We start from the raw sequence: 24024 nt of genomic DNA, 5'->3' as shown, positions 1-24024 counted from the left end.
TTCACAGCTCTTCTTGTTAGCTTTTAGTTCAAAAGGAACAAGCAGAGATCTGAGAAAAAGGGATGAAGATCCAGTAGAGTTGTTATGGCTTATAAGTTACTATCTTATATGCACATATACTATCTTATACACTATCTTATATGCACATATTCATCATGTATATACAAAGATACACAAACTCTTCTCTATAAATTATAAAGAATGATTCTCTGTAAATTATAAGGAATAATCTTGTAGCGTTGATAAAAACACTTGATTTCAGAACTTTAACTGCAATACAACATGTCAACTGCCTGATCTTAGGACCTAGTGATATATGGAAAAACTCTAAACTCCAGTCTGCTCAAGTAGATGAAAATAAATCTGAACGTGTTGTAACAGCATTTCAAGGACTGAAACAGAATAGATAAAAAGAAAAAAAATGTATTAAGTGTCATCACAAAATGTTGAATATTATGGCTATGCAATCTATGACTGAAAAAAATATGCATGAAAATTGTTCAACATCATCTTCACTATAGCTGTTCAAAATAAACAAGTTTTATGCAAATACTGTTTTCCACAAGTTAGATTTTATTAGGATTTTAAAAAATATTACCAATTGTGATCAGTTATATAAATTTGCCAGAGAGGTGTTCTGTATCACAGAGTGGTACTTTTGTGTTGTTAATTTCTGATACATTAGAAACTGGTCTCTGGCATTTTCTAAATTTGGATTGTCTGTGCAGCTGGTCATTAAAGGATGTGCTGAAGACACATGAGTGACAACCACATTGAACTTAACATGAAAAAACAGCATTTATTTGACTTTCAAATATTCTGTAATGTCTAGAGAGTGTTTTGATAGGTTTACAATATGTACATATATTTGCTCTTGGCGAAAAGTAATTAGAATTAACATACACTGAGCTGACCCACCCACTTACGATTAGGGTGAGCAACTAAATTAGTATGCCTTTACACACACTGGATCTGACACTTGTAATTGTATATATCCTTCTCCAGTGCCGTTTCTGAGCATTGAATCTTTTATTCGCTCTCTTCCAGTATACCTAGGAACAAATAACAACTGTAATACACGTACACTAGACGAAGGAAGAACAAATACAATACTACCTCTCCAAAAACCAGACCAAATTAAGTATGACAGCACATAGCTATATGCTATGAAGAAATTATAAGAAGACTTGAAAAATACAAAATCTAACTATTATATACATGGTAAGAAGTCATGAAGCTGACAATCTGACTAACTGAGAAATAGCTAGAAAAGAGACTAATGTCAGGAAGTCCATCACCAACATGTGGCTAAAGAAAGACTGAGGGATACTGCTTGCTGAAAGAAGTGGAACCACAAGAACGATGTGGAGCAACCAAGGCTTCCAAAAACCTTGTGGCCCTTCACTTATGAGTCCCAGGTGTCTGACTGCTGCTGCAACCTGGTTGCCTCTTGATGGCCATTCCCCTGCAAATGGCCAAAGTCAGTAGATGAGTCAGTCATGCAAGCAAAGGCCTATTGATGCACTGGAATTGACAGGTATGAACAACATCATGTCAGAACCAGTGTGTCAAAGCAAATATTGATTTTGTTGCTCACACTACTGTATGGGACAGATCAGTTCAGTGAATACTAATCTAATTACTCCTATCCCCGGGAGCAAGTTTTATGGTCATATACTTAGCATGTGAATTCACTACAGTGCACAGTTAAGATTGCTTGAATGCCCTAATTGCTTCTCAATACCTTAATGTGCTTGGATATTCTTCAATTTAACATTGACTCTGAATTGTCTGGGTTATAATTCTCACTATAATTGCAGCATTCCTGTAACAAAGTTTATTGTAAATTAGGAATATGCGCTATTAACCTTGACTTCAATTTAACATCACTTTCGTCTGGAAAATATGTTGAGAACTGGGGTCAAGTGCCAAGCTGATGTAAAGCCACCTACCTCCAGCTGAGACAACAATGCTATGCTGACTTAGATGATATGTTGTTTTGCCAGCTCTAAACACTGACTAAGGTATACAATAACACTGGATACATTACGAATAATAATAAAGTTAAAAGAGTTACCTGTTTTCTAGCATTGATTCCCAGTCTTGAACTCACCTGTTTTGGGGCTACCATTTTATTGCCATTGCATCGAAATTAACGAAACATTCAGAGCTATACAAAACATTCTGAATCACTACAGGCACATAACATACTTATAAATCATGGAAGAACCTGCCTACATATAGTTAATGTACTCAAGAGTCTTTTAAAATCACCAAATGCTTGGTCACTAAGCAGATAACCTGTCAACAATTTTCAAAGGGGGCTATGTGTGTGTGTGGTTTTAGTAAACAAAGTATTTCACTGTTAAATTAGTTAGAATGTAGATGAGAAGGCAGCTTTACATCTATCACCATTGCCAAGAGGAAATAAAGATGTTTTAGTTCATAAATATTCATGAGAATGTTGACTGTTGGGAAGACTTACTTAAAGAAATCTAATATTAAAAAAAAAATGTGGTACAATAAGTAGAGATAGCCACATAAAATATTTATAACGATAGAAATGATAGAAAAATTGCAGCATGAAATCAAGATTTTAGATAAACATTTTTTTCTTGCTAACAGTCTTGATGACTACTGCATGCAGTGTTTAAGTCTAGAAAATTTAGCCTCTGATTCTTTGGTATAAGTTTTCACCCAGCACTGACACCATGTGAATGTATTCACAGTTACTACCTGGAATATACTTTCCAGAATAGTAATTAAGGGACTTCTTCTGTATAAGAACAGTTTTGATTAACTATTTTTAGAAGCAGTGCAACCTATTTCGAAAGAAACTGAGCAAAATACTTCGGCATATTTTTCAATAAGTTAAATGGATGAAATATTTTTGCTCCAAATATATTGATTTATATTTCAGAATATACAAATGTATACTTTTATGATTTGTTTCCATCCAAAGCCCTGTGATGACAATTATGCCAAAGTAGCTAACTTTGCAAAAATGAAGAATGACTTAGGAAGACTTCATACATCCAATGTTTAGGTGACCCACTGTGATGGCTATTGAAAAATAATTGCTTTAAAAAAACCCCATTTATTTCCTAACTTCTGTAAATCAAATCTTTTCAAAATGAATCTGCATTAAAAGTGGAGGCATCTAAAATGACAGTATCTACATGAAATTCTCAAGAATGAAAGCCTTAAGAAATTTAGATATTTTAATTTTTTTCTGAATCATGTAAACATAGTTTTTATTTTTTACAGAGAAGATAATGACATATCTGATAGAAACCAAACCAAAACAAAACACTTTCACTAAAAAGATTAACTTCAGTCATCTTTTAAAGGAAAAAAAATGATGGTAACATACAACAGCCTACACCTCGTGCCCAACAGTTCACTTTTTTTTCTACTTTTTTGGAAGCGCTGTCATTGTGAAATGCCAGCATTAACTTATAACACAGTTAGAAACCTACCTGCCTATAAACTGCATGGCTTCCTTTGTCAGTCTCTGAGTAAGGTTCTCATAGGATAGTGGTTGCTGGATAATCTGATGATCTCTCATTAAGAAGCAGTTCAGGTGTCGAAAATGATAAAAGAAAAAAATCAAAACCACAAATGAAATAGTGGTTATTAACAAGCAGTAACTCAAGGCTTGGAAAGGTACTTTGAGAAGGCCAATGTACTGCACTATTGCCAAGGAGACCAGGGTGATTCCAGCAATCTGGACTGAGATGACAAGGGTTTTCTGAATCCCTTTTGAAAATACGCTGCCTTGGCCAGGTTTGCAGTCTCTAAAATTGGTCACAGTAAGCCCATAAAAGTAATCAAATCCATGACTCAGGGGGTGGTGACAGAAGTCATTACTGCTTTCACAGTTCATCCCAAGATGCCACTTCCCTACAAAGAGAAAAGGACAAGGAGAATTTTTGTAGTTAAATCATCAAACTTATAATGTGCACTGTTCCAAACATGAAACTGTCACTATCTGACTGATATCCCCCCGCCCCCAGCATTTATTGTGTAGATCCCTATTTTCTACCTAATCTTTCTTTATGCCTTCATCAAAGATTCTGTTTCATGTCTGCCTCTTCATTTTAGTTATAAATAGTTTGGCAGAGCTCCTGATGGATACCATTAAATTCTGAGTGGGCTAGCAGGTCACTGAGGGGTAACAGAGCCCTAGCAGATAGCTAACTTTGAAAATGAAGCCTTTGTGCATGTGTAGTTAAGTAGTTAAAGAAAATATCATTTTGTAGCAGCTACTGCTTTCTTAGGAAGAGCCAATAAGGAGTTATGAAATATCTTTTCTGAATTTTTTCTGGTAAATCATACACATTCGACTAGTTAAAAAAAAAAAAAGAAAAAAGAAAACTAGCAAACAGAAAATAAATCAAGAATAGTGATGATTATTATTTAAATGATTGCAAAATCTCTGAAATTGCCAACCTCCCTCACTATATACATATATACATAGTGAGGAAGATAATTTTTTATTTATGGACATAATACATATATATATAAATAAAAAAGAAACAACAGTAACAAGTAAATTACTGCCAAATACTATCTCTCACAGCCTTTTGTCTCACTAGGAAATCATTCTAATTCTAATTCTACAATGATGTTGGACACTGACTAACACAAGAAAACAGTGAGTCTGATTTGCATTATAGTAGCAAAATCTATGTTCATGCTGATTACAGTAAGTATCTAGATAATTCTTTTTATGACTCAGGTACAACCCCTTACCACATGCTTATGCATCGTTTAGTGCAACAGACCTGTTTGGTAGCTGGTACTGCAGCAGCAAAGAGGGTGAAGATGGAGGTCAGTTCTAATTTTTTGAAATAGTACCTAGTAAATGGGCTCGATGTCATTATTTGTCTTTCACAAGTGACAGAACTAAGGTAGGGGATGGGAATGTCATGTGCCTAAGTTTACCCGTCAGCAAAGGTAGAGGAAAATACCACAGAAATCTTGAGCCTAACTGAATGCTTAGTTGAGTCCAGTTCTCCTTCTACATCTCTTGATGGTCTTAGGTTAGAAATACCTTCTGTATAACACAGAAGCAGGTATAAAAGCATTTTCAGGTCTGCTTATGTGCCAGTAAAACGGAGGCCTCTACAGCTTTCTCATCCCATCAGAAGTTTTCTCACTTACTGTCTGATGGTCTGAATTTCATTCCCAGCAAGCAAAGACACAGATTTTGGAAAATAAATGCTTTAGTATTTTCTCTTAGGTTTACATGACTGTCTTTTGACTGTCTTTATGGAATAATTGTAAAGCCAGATATGTAGCAAGGTGAGCATGAAAGAACTCACATCAACTTCGATAGTTGAAATAAAGGTAGAGGCTTATAATCATGATTATAAATGATCTTAAAGCTTTTTTTTTTCTCTTACTTGTCAATCTCAAAGCACCTACAATTCAATAAAAAAATATGAAAAAGTAACCCAAACAAACGAAATATACTTTCAAGGTCATTTATTATGATATAAAGAAGTTTGTTTAAACTGGATCTCAATAAAACTAGACATTGCAAGCCAGGACAGAAGAATCTTGCAACAACAAATTAGGACAGGGGAAACTATAGGACTTATTTTTGTCAAAAAGGTTTTAGCAAGCACAACAAATTGCTCAATGTCAAAGTGAACTTGAGCCTCAAAAAAAAGATTTGTTCAGAAGCAACTTAAGGCAAATAAAGGAGACATCGGGTTAGCTGGGAAAAGCAGCAGAAAGTCTGGTTCAAATTATATTGGCAGCTGTTATGGAGAGACACAATTGCCATTCTCAAATGGCTGATGAAGTAGAGGGTTTTGATAGATCCTGTGCTACTATGGAAGTAAGTGATGACTGGGTCCACAATAGATGTTTAGTTTCATGTCTTGTGGCAATAACCCTTGCCTTGAGCTACTGTTTCAACAGATTATTGTAATGTGCTTTATATCCTGGGGCTCTTGTGAATCCAAGAGCAGTGTGAAATGCTCGCACCTCTTTGCCAAGTGAAGCTTGATAGTACAGACACTTCACACAAGCATCATATGCATTTCAACAGATTCTACCAAGCTTTTGAGTGAAATTTATGCAGTTATTTGTAAATTATGAGTACCATAATAGTTGGACATCTAGGCACTTTTCCCCTCTCCTTTATCCACAATTAAGATTTCTGCAGAGCAAAAGCAATGCAATGTAAAGGCAAGTGGAAATGAGAGGCAAGTCCTATTCAGCCAAGAAACTTAATTTGGAACTCAGTTTCAGAACCCAGGATGCTGAAGAGGCTGCAAAAATTCATGTTTCCCTTCTGCTTTTCCCTCAGACAGTTGAAAAGTGAACAATCTGAAGACTGAGTTGTATATAATGATATATTTCTTGTATGATTTTGTGCTCTTCAGATAAGCGGTAAGATGCAAGATGCAGAGCAAGATGCAAACAGGAATATTTTCTGTACTCAAAGAAATATATTTATATGAAGTACATAGCAATAGTAATATAAAATATATATGCATATATTATTAATATGGTCAGATTTAAAACTATTCTATTACCCCATAGACTAGACTCAGCAAATCACTACTGTGATGTGTCCAAATATTACAACACCTCATTCTGGAGGAAACACACAAGTCCCAGTTTATCCATTAGTATTTTAAACTTTAGAGATAAGCTATGTAGGTGGATTTTAAACTTTTCTGAATGCTACACAATACATAGGATAACACTAGTGAGGAAAAGGTGACCTGTACTCAACTGTAATTGAGTATTGCAGTAGTTAAAATAACACTCATCCGCTTTCAGTGGAATTTTTGCGTTATGAATAGCTATTCCCTACAAAACATCAATATTTCTTCTTACTCTCCAGGATCCTTAACTGGTGAAATATTGCATATGCAATGCATCTGCCTTTTTTGAGAAAACTTGGTTTTGTTGCAGATCTTCTCATTGTGTCTCTTCCTGCCAGATCTAGTGGATGTCAGCTTCTTTGTGTCACAGGGGAAAAACAACGATGTAAAAAAGTGTACACATAAAGTAGATTTATAGCTAAAATATATTTAGGGATGTATCAAGCAAGAGGAAGCATATATTCAGAGGATGGGGAAAAAATAAAAAAGAAAGGAAAATGTATTTAGGGAAATAAAAATGTCCTTAGTGAGTAAAGGGGAGAGAAACTTGGGGGAAAAAAAAAAAAAGTGACAGTACAGGCTTGAGGAACTGAAAGGCTTCAAATTACCCTTATGCCAATCCATCACTGGTGTAGGATTTGACAATTAATTGTTTGGGAACTGCTGAGTTAGATTAAACCAAGCAAAGACTCTGTGACCTAGACCGATATGATGTGATAAGAATGCCAGCAGAGGCAGAATATGGGCTGGATGGGAATCAGAGTCTGCCTATCTCGTCTTCAAATCTACATAATTTTTCTTTTTGTCATTTACACATGCTTTATCCTTAATTTTAATGCACTTCTTGATTTTTGGAAACCTTCATTATACTCTAAGGAGATGGTAATATTACATCTTATGGTTTCATAGCTGTCATTCAGGCCACTTGGAAGAATTGTTCATTAAGCATCATGGTGATAACTTCTGGAGATCTAAGTGGCAAGCTGTCATGTTGCAGTGAATGTGGCTAAAAAAAGAACATTAACTAGGTCAGCCCCAGAAAATAAATTGTATTACAGTACTTGTTACAAATAGAAAAAAAAATGCAGTCTTTAGTTGAATATGGACCAATATGAATTAACTCCATGACGAACAAGACAAATTATGAATGGCTTTTTTGCATCATCATTCAAATACAACTGCACCAAATATATTTCCATTAAGATTTTCTGGTTTTCTGGTTTGAATCTGTCAGGACATCAAGGTATTTTATACTTTCTAAGACTAGGGTATAGCTAAGTAGGACTTTTAGTTAGGAACATTGACATTGGGTATCTACATAATACAAATATTTTTTGAATAGTGGTGCAAATTGTTAGCCTCACTAAACAGCCTGATTTTTAAACAGAAGTTACTCTGCAAATTGCAAACTTTTGTTACATTTAGAAAACAAATTGGGTGTCTAAACTAATGTAGTAAAATTCCAGTATGATGTTCTGTAAGCAACTATTTCCTGGCAATTCCAATAGAAAAATACATTATGTACTACAAGTTGCATTTTAAAAAAGTCTTCTAACGTAAGCAGTGTGGAATAAGTCAGTGGCCAAATCACGAAAAAAAAACCCAACACATTATTTAAATGTTATATCTTTATGATACTCATTCAATTCTGTTTAATATTCATCTAGTGGGAATCTTTTTACCCATCACTGGATATTTATGAGCAGTTAGTTGTCTGAACTGTCTTTATAATGAGAGAGAAACACATTCTTTGCATTAAACATCTACCATAGGATGAGACAAATTTCCTAGAAATGCCCGTTTCTGTCTGATGACTAAGACGAGAAGCCAGATGGTTAGTCCAGGTACTACATTATCTACTTTATGGATATTTGAAAACTGGTGAAACGAATCCCACAACTGTGCTGACTTGTACCCTGTGATCAATCCCTCATTGTCTCTCTGTTGTAACCAAATTCCTATTTATACTGAAAACTTTTCAATAGCTTAACTAATTTTCAATTTGTTCATCATGCTTCTTCAGTACCTTGCACAATGAGACTATACACAAATGAATTAGACATACTTACCTGGTTAGTGTTGTACATATGCATGGGAATGTGCTCAGCTTTGTGCCAGGAAAATAAACTCATTATGCTGTGGGGAAAAAGCTTAATGCAGATCCTTAATAGCCTATATAGAAAGCTAATGTTCTTTTGATTGAAATGAACGAAAAATAATGCTGTGTATGTGCGCAATTTTACCTATTAGAGCTGTTGCATAACCTCTCTGCTTCAAAAGTTTGGTAAAAGTTATTTCTTCAGAAGGAAGTCCCCCAGAAGAGGCAGAAAACAAGAAGACACCAACTCGTGAGAAGGCAGCCATTCCTAAATACAATGAAAATGAATGTCACTTGGATGACATAGTGAAACAATTTCCATTCATTCTTTCTGCATGAATTTTTTTCCTTTAGGTGGTATCACTTAAATGACATATTACCACTAGATGCTAAATGTTGCAAGTGGCAGACACAAACATCCATTTAGCTGAGTGAGGTCTTTTGTGTATTGACAGCAGAAATTGAGAAGTGGAGAAAAAATTCTCTGCTCATAACCATGGGGCCAGCCATAACATGAACAGCTGCAGCCCCTTCTGTATATGTTCTAAGGTATAACTTATCTGAAAGAAGTTGAGCTTTCATAATTCATTTTTCTTGAACACATGGAAGGAATGGAGCTGAGGACTATGTGAGATCACTCCCAAGTTGCACTCTCGGAACTTCCACTTTCCTCATATGTGGCTTTCTACAAGCCTTTAAGATTATTTGAGGGAAGGCAGTTGAAATAGGGCAGTCTTACAGCCGGGCATGTAAATACCATGAGGTCAAAAAAGAGCAAGAGTGAGTCTGATTCTGGGAATAGAGAAGTGAGGGCATGCAGCTTTGATGGGAGAGGACCAGTGTTCCAATGGCATGAAGACACATGATTCAACGCACATAGAGTGCATTAAAGCAGCATCAGGTACCAGCTAACAAGACAACATCTAGTAATTTCTATATACTGAGAGTTTGAGGAACACAAACTTCAGCTTATAAACTACTCTCAGGATGAGGAACTTGAGAGCTCAGGTTCATGAAAATTAGATTACTAGGATTCCAGATGAGAGCTGGCTTTGAGTACAGACAGACAGAACACAGGATATCTATGCAAATCTGTGCAGATGTATCTCCAGGAAGCTTGAATTATGCAACTGGATGATTGCAGTGCCAAAGTTACATGACTGATGTAGACAGAGTCTTCCCTCAGGTATACCTTGTGGTTAGATGAGAAAAAGACTTGTTAGACTGGTTTATTAAAAAGAGCACAATCTACTCTTCATATGTTGACTTCAGTTTTTCACCCCAGCTAGCTTTTTTGATCAACAGTTTAGCTAGTTTTAAGCATCTATACAGATCTATACTTTATTTATTATACATTTATTTATTTTTATGTACTTCTATTGCTTATAAGTGAAATCAGTGTAATTCCCATAAATTACCAGAATTAAAGTACAGAACTATGATTTTTTTTTTTCATCATTAACATTCTCCAAGTTTGTGTCTCATCAAATACTGCATTTTGGAATATTTTTATTCAGGTGTATTAGCAAGAGTTTTAAATTTCTAACTTTTTTTTTCCACATCATGATTCTAGTATCTTCTATAATAATCCTTTACTAGTTCTTCACTGATGTTTGGAAGTAATCCATATTTAGCAATTTTGGAATTTAATTAAGACAAAGTTCAATTTTTGCACCTACATTAGGCATGACTGAGAGAAGATCAGTTAAGAAAAAAAACAGTTCAAATGCTAATTTTTCAGAAATAAGAACAAGGATCGTAATGGAAAATGATCTGTAGCTTTATCTACAGTAAATATTAATAGCAATATAGCTGTAGCAGGTATATAAAATTTTCCTTTGCAGCTGAATGTAATGGAAAATTTAGCAAGTTATATTAGCTGGCACTTTTGCAGAAGCTTGTTACTTGATTTGAATGAGCACGAACATATCAAGTAGGCTCCTGAGTCTTGCTTTGCTTTCATTCCCAGAAGCAAGGACAGGATGTTTTATCACTAATGAACAAGTGATCTGATTAATGTATAATGATCCTTGCTAAAAATGATGTTAAGGGAATGTTAAAGTTGCATGGCTAAGCACTGAGGGGCTCAGTCCCAGCACACTAAAATAAACTGGATCTTCACTGACTCAAATGGGCATTGGATCAGGTACTTCAAGAGTATGAGAAGTTATAAAATGCATATATACATAGGATACTTAATACTGTGTATGGGTAGACATGGAACAAATACTTAGAAAGGAGGGAGATTTTTTGCTTTCTTCTTCCCAGTTTTAAGGGCTGCTGGAATACCTTCATGAACTGTCCTCCTTCCTCACTCTCCCCTGAAAAAAATGACAATTTGTCTAAACCAAAAGGTTTTTTAGAAACAGAAATAACTGAGCAGAAGGATTTACACTGGGTTCTTCCACTGTGTCTTTCTAGATGCATCTCTGTGATGTTCAACACTCAGGCTGCCCACCCGTATCCTGGGAGCAGCTTGAATGCAACTGGGGATGCAGGCAAAGACCCCAGGGTCATCTGGACAATGGAGGAATTCAATGGAATTTGTCTGCTCCTTACATTAAATAACTACAATCAGCTTTTTCCCCTCAGTGTTTGAAAAAAAAATTCCCAATTAAAAAGCTTTATTTTTGTGTTAACTCTTCTGAAACGTGAAAAATTCCCATACATATGGAAGATTTCAAAAACTGAGCAACCCTGCTGAGCTCAATTAGTCACTGAAATGAGTACCTAACCCAGTAATGATAAAGATATCAAGAAATGACAGAGAAAAAACAAATGGATACAATTTACTGCAAATAAAATATGATATTTATATATAAATAAAGTAATGGTATTTTACCTGATCTGATAGGATATCGCCCTGTCAGGAAAGCTGCCCTGCTTGGAGTACAAAGTGGGGACGCCGCTATATGCTGAGTAAGTGTCACTCCTTCCTCTGCTAGCCTGTCAATATTAGGGGTTCTAGCAAAACATAAGCACAAAAAAGTAAAAGAATACACAAAGACGATTATTTGGAAATGGGCATGGTGAGATCAAGGCATCTGAGGCAAAAACTACCAGGAAAGTCAAGTTAAGACTTACTGTGTGCAAATTATCAAAACCACGGTGGTGGTGAAATTCTAAATACTATTGTGTCAAGTATTTTTACATTGGGTGTCAACACTGAACCCAGACACTGTGGCATTGAGACAAAAATCTTTTTCCCCACCTACATCTACTCTTCCTGGCCAGTACTAAAGTGTGACACCTGGACGCGTTATACTACAAGCCTTTTTTAACGCATTCCTTGACCCAGAACTCTAACGTTGCTGCTTACACAGCCGTTATGCTTCGGCAATGGGGAAAGGAGAGACTGAAGAAAGTTTGTGCTTCTTTATTCTTTACTTGGTGTCACTTCTGTCTTTCCTTAGCAAAAGTTTTTCGGGGCAGGGGTAATGTTGTGTGGTGGTATCAGTTATTAGAGGAGATGAAAACGGTTATGACTCTGTGTTAGGCTCTATATTAATGATGTTTACAAGTTTGCCATGACCATGTCTGCAATATTCGACCCAGGAGCACATCCAGGTTTCCATATCTGCATGAGAAACTTGTCTGTGACCTGGCTCATTATGCAGATCAAAACTGAGCCCTGCAGAAAGAAATCCTGTGCCTTTGGTTCTAAAGAAAAAAACTAGAAACGCAGACTGGCCAAGAGCTGCAGGATGCTCTAATAGGTCCATGACCTGGAAGATTAATGACCATGACCTCAAGGCACACTAGTGCTCCCATCATCTAAGTCTAATAGTCAGAAACATTAATTTTCCAACAGACTACTTTGCTATGTATAATATCACCTACTGATAACAAGCAGTATGACGAAATTTCTTCATACTCCAAAGATCTAGTCCTGAGTTCTCACATCAGAGAACATACATCTCGGAGCAGTTCTAGTCCTTGTGAGTGAGCTGTAACTTGAGGGGTTTTTTTGTTTGTTTGGTTTTTAGTTAGTTTGAGTTATAAGTTTTTACTTCTAACTAAGTTCAGCAGGAACAAAAGTATTTAACATTTGACAGGACAGTGCTTTTAGTCTGAATGTTCTATTTAACTTGATCAAAAACTTTGTGCCACTGAAACACAATGACAAAGTACAATTTTGTGCTTTTTACAGAACCATCATACCTAAGCTGGTGGTAATGACCATACTGGGGAACACTGCTGCATGACTCAAGTATATAAACATTTGTTTTAATGAATTTACTGACTACAGTATGAAAATAAATGAAGGAAAAAAATCAGTACTTTATTTCCAATTGCTTAGTGACAAGATTGTCTCAAATCATGAGTGTTTCAAAATATACTTAATTCATAGTATTTGCATCACGTATATTTTAAAAGAAAATTGTTGATTAGAGTTTTCTTCTCTAGACCTATCCTTATGTGGTTGGCTGCTCAATTCTCTGTTTATCTGTTTATCCTGCTTTTCAGCAGGATACATACATCAGATGTCTTCTTTTCTTGTTAAGAAAACAAAGATTGAGTATTCTGTTCTCTGCAAAGGGTATGAACTTTGTTTACTTATAAAGAACCTAATCAAAACTCATAATGTATTAGTGTTTTTAACTTTACCAATTCATAGAAAAACTAAATATCAAGCTATGACTTTCCCAAATTAATCATCATACCTTAAGGTTTTGTTCCCGTAACATCCCAGGTCTCCAATACCAAGATCATCAGCCATCAGTAAAACGAAATTGGGATTTGAAGCACGGTGTGTTTTGACACTGTTTATGGTGCACTGGCAAATTATTAGAAATAAAAGGACTCTCATCTTCTTCCTGATGTGTAGGAACAAGTGAAAAACATAATAGATAGACTTTTTAAAAATTTGACTCGTAATCTAATTCAGTACTATTATTGCCCTGGATTGTGTAGTAGAAGAGAAAAATAAAATTAGATTCTACATTTTCATTTGGATTTTTTTTTCCTCAAGAGGTTTTTTTTAACATTATTTTCTCTCTCATATTTCTTAAAAGCAAAAATGTACCTTTTAGTGCATAGCTAATTTTTCCTTCCACTCCTTTGCACACTTTAAATATAGACAAAGAATTAGTTACAACCTCAGTGACAATACTTCTGCATACACAGATGCAATACACAGCAAGGAATCATGAGAACAAAAAAAATATTTTTTTAAGGATCATTGCAGAAAAAAAGTTAATCAGTTCTGCTGCTGAAGTAAATGACTGAATTTCTCTTAAACAAGGAATAAAAAGAGGGTGAAGAGATGCATTATTGAATTATTGAAAGGAATGTTTAAGAACAAGCTCTTCACAAACGTTTTAAGTATCAGGGCCTACAGCAAAATTATGTAAAAATATTTGATATCATATCACAATTTTCTATAAACAATGCTCGTGGTATATCGAACTTAAAACATGAATAATTTATTATATACAATACTACCTACCATGATACGCTTTTATGACAAAAGCATAGTCTATTGGCAGATGTGCATGCTATGAATGCTATTTTACCTAAACAGGGACTTGTCATATCTCTGTTTTAAACTGCACTGACTATGCCCTGGCTACAATCGAGTGCCTCTAGGCTGTGATGGACTGTGCCAGGTATACACATCAGAAAACTAACAGAGACTCTCTCTCTTTTGCCCCTAGTAATACTCCCATCTGCTCTGGATGCAGGTAGCCTTTTTCAAATGCAAATAAGGCATGAGTCACCTCTGCACTCTGGGTTATGCTGGGACAAGGCAGAAAGTAGAGGAAACCAAGACTGAGGTAAAAATTTGAAAGTGGAAGAGCACGAACAGGAGTGAGAAACAAGGATTCCCAGAAAGAATGGGGACAGCAGCTCAAGAAAGAAAAGAACTTGTACATCAGGGAGTTATGATAAATGAAAGTAACCAGAGAGGAGATAAAGAAGCCAGAACTGGAAGAGCTGGTACAAAGAGACTAGACATCAAGGGAGACACATTCATAAATCAGTGAGGTGTGGTGGGTAAAAGTATCGGCAGAGAAGACAAAGTAGTCAGAACTGGAAGAGCTTGCACTGACTTGAATAAAGAGCAAGAAGGGAAGCTTGAGACCCAGCTGGAATGAGAGCTGCAGGTTGAAATGAGGAGACATGGTAGAGTAGGGATGTCAGACTCATTTTTTTCACCGGGGGCCACAACTCCTACATTTATTTATACAGTTTTACATTTATTTATACAGTCCTAAAATTACATTTGTCCCTTTGGAGGCAACCGCGAGGCTGATGTGGCCCCTGGTGAAAATGACACCCCTGTGGGTAGAGGGTTTAAGAAACTGGAAGGGATAGTGTTGCAGTGGATAGGAAAACAAATTCGAGGGAAAGAGGTGAGAGAACCGGGAGTGTCTGGGATGAAAGAGCTGAAGAGTTATGATTAAGGCAGATTACAAGAACTGATTGGAAAGAGCCTGGGCAGATAAGACATGGAACTGATACACGTGAGAAGAGATCAAAATAGTGGGGATCAACTAACACAGACTGGGGCTTCTGATTCTGAACCTTCATTATTGCTATTCTGTCAGAAAGTACAGGTGCAAAGAGGATTTTTACTCTTAGTGCTTGTTCACATACAGATAAAACACTAATAACTATAATAGCTGATTTTTACTGCTTAACGTACACTTTATAAGCCATTAACCTCACTTTGATGACAACAGTTCTGGTTTAGACTTCAGCTGGCAACATTTAAAGATCCCAGCCTTGTCACTGCAGCGACAGATCCTTACCTGCTTTACTCCATGGGAAGCCATCCACTTTGTTTCAGACATGGAAAACACATACACAAACTTTAAGACTAAAACACAAAACGCAGTTCTGCTTGGCGGGATGCATCTAACCAATGCTTCATCAAATTACCATACTAATGAAGATGTGTAGCACCTGTCACACTGCAGACATTAATGTGCACAGTAGATTTACCTTTCTTCCTTCATAGGATAAACAAGAGTGAATTGCTTCCCTCATGTTGCAAGAGAAGAACTAACATGCTGACCCCATAGGACAGGAGCAACCTGCTCCTGTATCTTAAATTCCTACCCCACTGTTCAGCCTGCAAGGGTCTCAGGGCCCATGGCAATAGAGAAGTTTGAAAAGGGTGACGTATATGTTGCTGACATTACATATAGAGTTGGAGAGATGCTTGCAGGACTTGCACATTTATTTCACAGAATTACTCAGTTTTCCTGTAGGTTTCATATTACCTGAATAAAACCCAGAAATATATACTCCTGCCACTAATAATCATTTTAGAGGCATGGAGATAGCTGGTTTTGCAAGTTTTACAAACAGCAATTCCAAGGTTTGACTCAAACTACAAACAAAATATCCTGTGTTTTAATTAGAAGGTATGGGGCCATGGAGAGTAGTCTTTTTGAATACATGTTCATCCTTTAGCCACTAATGAACAGAGAAAATTAATTTTTCTTTTACTGAGCAAAGTTACTGTTGGAAACCAGAGTAGTAGCTGTATTTTATTTTCCAGTATGAAAAAAACCCCTAAAAAAAAATGTGTGAAGTACCTTAGAAATAAATTGATTACAATTTACTGAATTTTAAAGCAATTTCAAGTCTGTGTAGAGACATCAGCAGGAATATAACCGATTCACCAAAATGCCTAATAAAATTAATCACCTTGGTCAAATATGAAAAAGTTCTGCTATATATGCTATACAGCTTCTTCATATAGCATTTAAAATAAATAAACACAGCAAAGTTAGCAACAGCTGTGACCAGTATCAACTGGATCATTTTCACTTACAAAGTGGCGAAATTCTTAGCATCTGGATCTATTCTTGCAGAAGTTACCATCATTTAGTACCTCCATTTCTCATTTTGCAAATCAACAACAAAAAAAAATGGTTACTGAAAGATGCCTCTGATGCAATATTGCTGGACACTCCTCCACACTGAGGGAGTATCTGTAGACACTCTCATGCATTAGACTACTTGTCTCCACCTGATATCTCATCCCTAAAGTGAACTCAACAAGGAAACAGCAAAAAAAGAAAATCCCAATAACTCTGATTTCTCTGGTGTACTCTCTCTGTCTCTCTGCAGCAAACTTTCATGCATCTTGAAGGGATGTGCTTGAAAAGCCAGAAAAATTGGATGGATGAAATTGAGTGGAACGGACAACAGCAAAGAAATACAGAGGAGTAAAAAGAGAAGGCCGTGAAAAGAATGAAGCTCTGAGAATGCTAAGGTTCATCTGTGTCACACCAGGGTTTTTAATGGTGAAAAGACAGGCATGTGTAGACCTAACATGAAAACAATTACACCAAATCAGAGGAAGCTTCCACTTAATCTAGTATGTGGTCTCCAAGAGCAGCCAATTCAAATAAAGTAAGAGACTTGGCAAGTATATTCTTTTACTAGTGCAACCTTCTAGCTTTTGGCAGTCAGCATTTAGGGTATTTTGGACAGCAGAGCACTGTACTGAATAGCTACCCACGGATGTTTTTACTGTCATGAATTAGTCTTAAACATTTTTGAACCAATTAACTTTTTCTTTTTGGTTTGTTTTGATTTGGTTTTTTTTTACATCAAACCATTCGATTTTGTTTACTTCCACAACATCCTTTAGATATTTCTGCAGTAGGGTTCAGCTTCGAAGGCTTATGTTTTAGATTCAGGTGGCATTATTTTTCCTTAATTGCATGTAGGACACATAAGTGCAATTTCTAATCTCTGCTTCACTTTCCCTGTGATATAATAGAGTACTTTCTTCCCAAGGTGGCTGCTAAATTGAATAGATTTAAAAGGTGCTTAATTTCCTACAACATAGGTCATATAAGAATTTGGATTTCATACGTGCTATTTCGAACTACAATACTTTAATCATTGTATATGAACCTATATACATGCATACATACATAGACGTGTCAATATACACATCTGCACATGTATGTGGGTGCATATACACACGTATTCTACTTCTTCTACGTATCTTCAAATTACATTTTTGGGATTCTACTACATATATTCTATCTGAATTAAAACAAATTAAGTATAAAAGTATAAGAACAAATGGATGAAAACAAAAAATAGATATAATCCACTATTTGTTGATATTTCATATGGATTTAGGAAACACTTATTTTAAGCTCAAGTTTTCTGCATTAAAAAATGTTGGCAGATCATACAAAAGCTGAAGAGCTGTCTTTCCCGCCCCCTCCCTTCTCACCCCCCATCCAGGATAACTGGCCCAAGATATGGCTAGTTGTTTCATCCTTATCCTGAGTACTACAGACAAATGCTTCTCTTACAAGAATGATGATATTAAACATTTTTAACCCCCTCTTCCCAACTGAATCATCCCAGCATTTTTATTCAGTGTGATTAAGCAATTTATCTCTAAACTACTCTTTTAATGTAACAGAACCCTTTGAGAAAATGCTTAATATACTTTATCCTTCAAGGTATAGTATTTTCTGATGAAATACGCAACATTTAACCATATTCACCTCATTAAAAAATGCTGTGCTATCCTTAGGCAGTATGCAAAAAAACCACCAAACTACCTTGCTTAAATAAATGCCAAAACTCCAAAAATTTCCCAAAGATTCCATAAATATCACGCTGTAAACACACTAAAAAACCCTGCCTGCCATAAGATTCTGCAAAGAGAAAATCCCTCAGCTTCATGAGAAACAAAAAAGTTGCTGCAATTTTAAAAATGGTAATTTTCTATACTATTAATAATTTCTTGATATCAGATTAAGATTTGTTCAAATCTCTCAATTCCTCTCTTACAAGTCAGTCATATCTGTTGCATCTTTTATGTCATACAGCTGCAAAAAAAAGAAATAAAACCATACACTTTTGGCCTGCTACTAATGCTAATTCATTTAGACAAACAAACATTACTTTACATTTGCAACAAGCTAAGATCATGCAAAAAGTCAGTTATGGTATCCTAAATGATCAGTGGCAACTCAGTCTCAGTATGGTTGCTTCTAATATTTATTTTTATAGTGTAAACTCACTGTTTCTTAAGGCTGATTTTTCAATGTTTTCTTATTTCTTCTCCTTCCTGGTTAAGATACCTTCTCAGAATCCTCTCCACTTCTCAGAGCCAGACATACTCCTCCCAATTCCTCAGGTCCAGGAACATTTGAAGTGCTTCTCATTTGTTTCTCTCCTTTTTTTATTTTTTTTTTTCCCCCAGAAAAGCCCAAGACACACAGGAATCTTCCATTCTAACAATTGGTTAGGCACTTCATATTCAATACTAGATTAGGGTGACTATTTGTCTCCCAGGCTGGAACTGATTTGCATTCAGCCCTCTCACGGTGTGGGCTGGGTCTGTCTGTATCTGTAAACTGGTATGTGTGTCTGTAAAAAAGCTGGAACACATTTCTGAAAAGCGCCATTAGATTTCAATATGCATCTTCAGGTAATTATGTACATAACTGAAAATCTGTATTTAATTTATTAAAAGTTGTCTCGTAAGGCAAAAAATTCATGTAACGTGAATTGGGAAAACCAGAACAAATAATCATGTTTCTTGTTCAAGCATGATTAGTTACCAGATCTGAATCAAACAGAGATGAAGCCACACAGCCTCCATCAAATCTAAGTTCAATTTAGGTATCTTTTTAAAATGGTCTCTCAAGAATTTGCTAGCTTCATCTCAACTAAACGAACTTAATGGCAGTATTAATAAATAATAAATATTTCTGGTATTATAACCTGAATGGAAGACAAAATTATCTTTTGTGATATAATGTCATTATTTTATTTGTAATAGAAACCTGTATAATTACATACACATTTTAGAGCATATATTGTTTTCCGTTATTACTGTTTCACAATATTCCTTGTTAGCTCATTAGAAATTTAATTTTGAATATGGGCTCTGGTAGCAATATCGTAAAAGAGAATCACAAGATAACACAGGTAGTCATCCTATTTGGTATCTACGCACTATCCTGAGAGAGAAAAAGCTTTTCATTAAAAAAAAAAACAAAAAAAGCTAGTGATTGTGTCATGTCACTTCCCATAAACCAGAGACAAAAGTTCTAAACAATTAAAAGAACTCTTTCAGTAATTGCACATTAATAAAATGTATGAGCACATATGAAAGATGCAACTCCACTCTGTCTTTACAGTTCACCACTTCACAAGGAGTTTAGGTCTGTATACAAGGATTTTAGGTCTGCATACATTCTGTGTTTAGCATAAATATATAAAAAATTACCAATACATGTTGATGGAACAGAAAGATGAGACAGATGAGAAAGCTTCATTTCTGAAATCCATATCAACTTCAGTAAATATTACACAATGCTGACTTACAACATGTATAAAGCTGTTGACGTGCTATTATCAAGTATCTGTTTTAATGTGTATGCCAATTAGAATAAGAACTTTATGAGGCTATATTAACCAAAGTAATATGACACTTGCTTACATAATTTGAGGGCTTAGCTAAAATCATCCATGATCTCTAGCTCAATTAACAGTTTTGAAAGTTGTTGAGTCAGGTTTTTTCAATATACCAGAGCTAGATGGCATGTGAAATGACTGTTTTCAATACTGTCTTTTTCAAGAGTGTCAAATGGGCATGAGGAAGAAGAACTACTGTGACTAAAACTTTGTGCTTCTGTTTTTATGATAAACAAGCAGATAAAGACTGTACAGCTCTGCAGGACTGCGAGTTTTACACGTGGAATTAACAGAAGAGTTTGGTTATGTCCATTTGAATTGCACCAACATATAAACAATAGCTTAATCTTATTGGTTACACCCTTCACCTTTACCCAACTATAGCCAAACAGGTCTCTTCTGAGTTTCCATCTATATTCAAAGCAGTATTTCACAAAATGTTAAAAAATGAAAAAAAGCCAAGCTACACGTAATATTGGACTAAGACACTAAACTCCATCGATACACTGCCTTCACAGGGATAGCCCACAGATCTGAAGGTTGGTATGTAAGTCCCTCTGTAAGTCTTTGGAGGGGCAGTAAGACAAATGGTCAACCACTAAACACTAGATTTTAATTTCGTTCAATTTGAAAGCAGTTTCTAAGCCATTTTCACTGAAATGGTAGTCTTCAAATACATCTCAGAGGAAAACATGAAACCTAACATAAAATTAAAAAAACCCCCTCAAAATCCAAAAAACCCGTCTCTCTCTTGTTACTGACTGGCATCCTCTGGAGTCTGTCAAGATCAAAGCTTTGGATTTTATAATATAATATTCCTTTATTTACAACCACTCTTTTTAGTCAAAGTGGCTTATCAGAGAAATAGCAGTGAAATGGTTAGTTGATTTTTCTTCGCGACGTAAAGCTAGCAATTAGCACGTCAATTAAATTATCCAGTACGTTATACTATTTCCAAAAGGATGTTTCTCTTAAAGAAAAGTTGCATTTGAATTAATTAGTTCTCAAAGTGTGGGGCTATTATTTTTTAAACAGCTCTGTTGTTATTTATACTTGCATCACGATAAAACTCAAGGGCTCTCAATACAGCTGATTGTAACAGATAAAAAAATTGAGAAAAGGCTGCATTCAGCCAATATTAATTTTAACTATGTAGAAGTTAAATGCCTAGCTGTCCCATATCAGCTAGGCACTCATGGTGCAAACTAATCCATCTGAATTTATTAAAGTTATGCATTTACTCTGAGCTAATTATCTAGGCTTCCTCTCTAATTAATAGGAAGAGACAGGCACCTTAAGAAGATGATTCATATTTTCCTAAGATTGCCATAATGAAACGTTGGAAGTGATGCTCATTATCTTTTTCCACAGATTAGAAATAGGGCCTAAACACCTAGTTTAGACAAGATGTATACAAAAGGAATAAATTTAGATGAAATAAATCCCATCTCGATGGTGGGTTGCCTGTGTGTGCTTAGCATAAAACATGAAAAAACAACTTTGTGTAATAAACAACCACAACATTTTTCAATTAGTATAATGTTCTCTACCAGCCTTACTGATGTAAGTTTCTTACTCTGTGAGTAATTCCACTTAAAACTGGGAACTACAGACCTCTTCATGAGTTTCAGTTGCAAAATGTCTAAAAATGTATAAAATGTATAAAAAATGTATATAAGTATTTGTCCTTTCCCAATTGTATAGCAATCTGATGAATATTCCATCTTAAATATTTTATTCTTTCATTACTCTCAAAGAAATGATATTTTATATAAGTGTTTACATCCAACAGCAAGGATTATTTACAGGGATATTGATAATTCTCTGATTGAAGTCAGCTATAGCCAACTCTGTATTTAGGTTAGAATCACAAGTCTGATCAGACAAATAAACTTTCTCTCTGACAGGGTTCTGACAGAACAGGAATTACGCTCCCCACTGTTACTCAAGCCAGACGATACTTCAAGGCAGCTGTTGTCAGAGGTGACCAACCAACAGACCAAAAGCCCGGCCAGACTGCGGTTCACAGCCTGCTCCCTGCTGCCTTCTCACCTAAGGGCTACACACACAGCAACCAAACCAGCCTGTAACTGGCCAGTCACTGCTAGATCCCAGTACCTTCTGTCACGAAGTCCTTGTCACGGAAGAAAAAACACTTTAGCTCCCGACAAATGACAAGAACAAGGCTGTTCATGTGTATGGGTACTGTGTAGCAATTCGCATGGATAGCGTACATTTTGGTCTTTTCACTGGAATGCACCTACTCGCATGCTCGCATGCATGGGTTCAAGCTGGAACACAAGAGATTCCACTTAAATGTGAGAAGAAACTTCTTCTCAGTGAGGGTGACAGAGCACTGGAACAGGCTGCCCAGGGGGGTTGTGGATTCTCCTTCTCTGGAGACATTCAAAACCCGCCTGGACACCTTCCTGTGTAACCTCACCTAGGTGTTCCTGCTCTGGCAGGGGGATTGGACTAGATGATCTTTCGAGGTCCCTTCCAATCCCTAACATTCTGTGATTCTGTGATTCTGTGATATGCTCAAGTATCACATGTTCCCCTGACCCCCATCACACCATGGGGAACACATTCTTTCTCATCATGGGACAGTGATGCACGTGTAGGTGCTGTCACAATAAGGGGTAGGAGAGGAGAGAGTAACAGTGTACTTACTGTACGATATAGGTATACGCAGATCATTTGATGAAGAAAGGGGTACAGCGAGCAGCCCTCTCGTCCACAAGGAGCTGTTCAATCTGTCCCATTGCAGAGACTGAGAAGGGCTGTATTAGAAGGTACATAAACTAATTCAGAGGAAATGGTTGTGTCTGGACTATGACCTATGTCCAACCTTTGCGATCTTTGCCAGACACACTATTAGAAAGAACATGTATTAGAAAAAGTGTTAGAGTATAAGAAAAAGCCATGCCTCCCATGTTTATCAAAACAAAATATCACTTTTATCTGCATTCAGATTATCTCAGTTTACCAAACTACTGAAACCAATACCACATTTCCATGGTAAGTATTGGACGAAGTTGTCAATGAGTAGGCTGCAGGGAGTAACTCTGTGAGAAGAGCCCAGGGGCTGCCCTGTGCCAAACACAGTCAGTTCCAGCCAGCTCTGCAATGGGCTCACTGCAGGACACAGCTGAGCCCATCGCCCACGATGGTGGCGCTTCGGGGAAACATTTAAGAAAGAACAAAAAATACTGGGCGGGGGGAGAAACGCAGAGAGAAGGGTGGTGGGGGCAGAGAGGGAGGAGGGGGGAACCAGGTCAGAGCAGCAGGAGGTGCTCCACGCTGGAGCAGGTACATGCCCAAAGGGACTGTGGCCCAAGGAGGGCCCACACCGGAGGACAGGGAGAAAGTGAGTGCCAGGGAGCGGGGGCGGGAAATGGCCAAGCACCGACTTTGTCCTCCTGGGCCGCCCATCGCCTCACTGAAGGGACCAAGCGTGATCTGCGGCAGTAACGCGGCAGGAGATGTCAGGAGTGCGAAGTGGAGACTAAGATGGTATAAGAGAGGAATCTGAGGTCAAGCTGGGGAAAACTGAAGGAAAGGTGATTTTTCTGCATCTTTAAATGTTTGTACTTTTTTGTTATTTCCCAATACCCAATCAGTAATTAAACATTTATGCTACCTGGCAATATGCTAAGTCAAATTCCCCAAGTTGTTTTGCCCGTGGGAGTTACTGGTAAGGGAGTCCCTTGTCTTCTCACTCCTGTTCGTCCTATTTCCTCCCACATCTCACCGGGGAGGGGAGGAGGCGAGGGAGCAGCTGTGTGGGTGCTGGGCTGTCAGCCAGGGCCAATACACCACACCTGAAATGAAAAGGGATGAACGGATCCAATGGGAAATTACTTTCATTGATTACCATTAGCT

General features: G+C 36.6%; 1 protein-coding gene across 3 annotated transcripts in view; it reads right to left on the bottom strand.

Annotated features, from left to right (window-relative positions):
• STS (steroid sulfatase) overlaps window positions 1-24024 on the bottom strand; it is a 110083-nt gene that overhangs the window by 72211 nt on the left and 13848 nt on the right. For 2 of the 3 annotated variants that reach the window (XM_065646092.1, XM_065646111.1), the window contains exons 3-6: window positions 13389-13541; window positions 11567-11688; window positions 8870-8992; window positions 3480-3903 (exon numbers count right to left, since the gene is read on the bottom strand). In XM_065646092.1, the coding sequence (XP_065502164.1) occupies window positions 3480-3903; window positions 8870-8992; window positions 11567-11688; window positions 13389-13541 (822 nt within the window). The remainder of the gene's footprint in view (window positions 1-3479; window positions 3904-8869; window positions 8993-11566; window positions 11689-13388; window positions 13542-24024) is intronic. The other variant, XM_065646101.1, reaches the window with a different exon arrangement.

Source organism: Caloenas nicobarica, chromosome 1 (genome assembly GCF_036013445.1).
Source record: "Caloenas nicobarica isolate bCalNic1 chromosome 1, bCalNic1.hap1, whole genome shotgun sequence".
Classification (NCBI taxonomy): domain Eukaryota; kingdom Metazoa; phylum Chordata; class Aves; order Columbiformes; family Columbidae; genus Caloenas; species Caloenas nicobarica.
The sequence above is the reverse complement of the archived record's forward strand: the minus strand, read 5'-3'. Positions and strand labels throughout refer to the sequence as shown.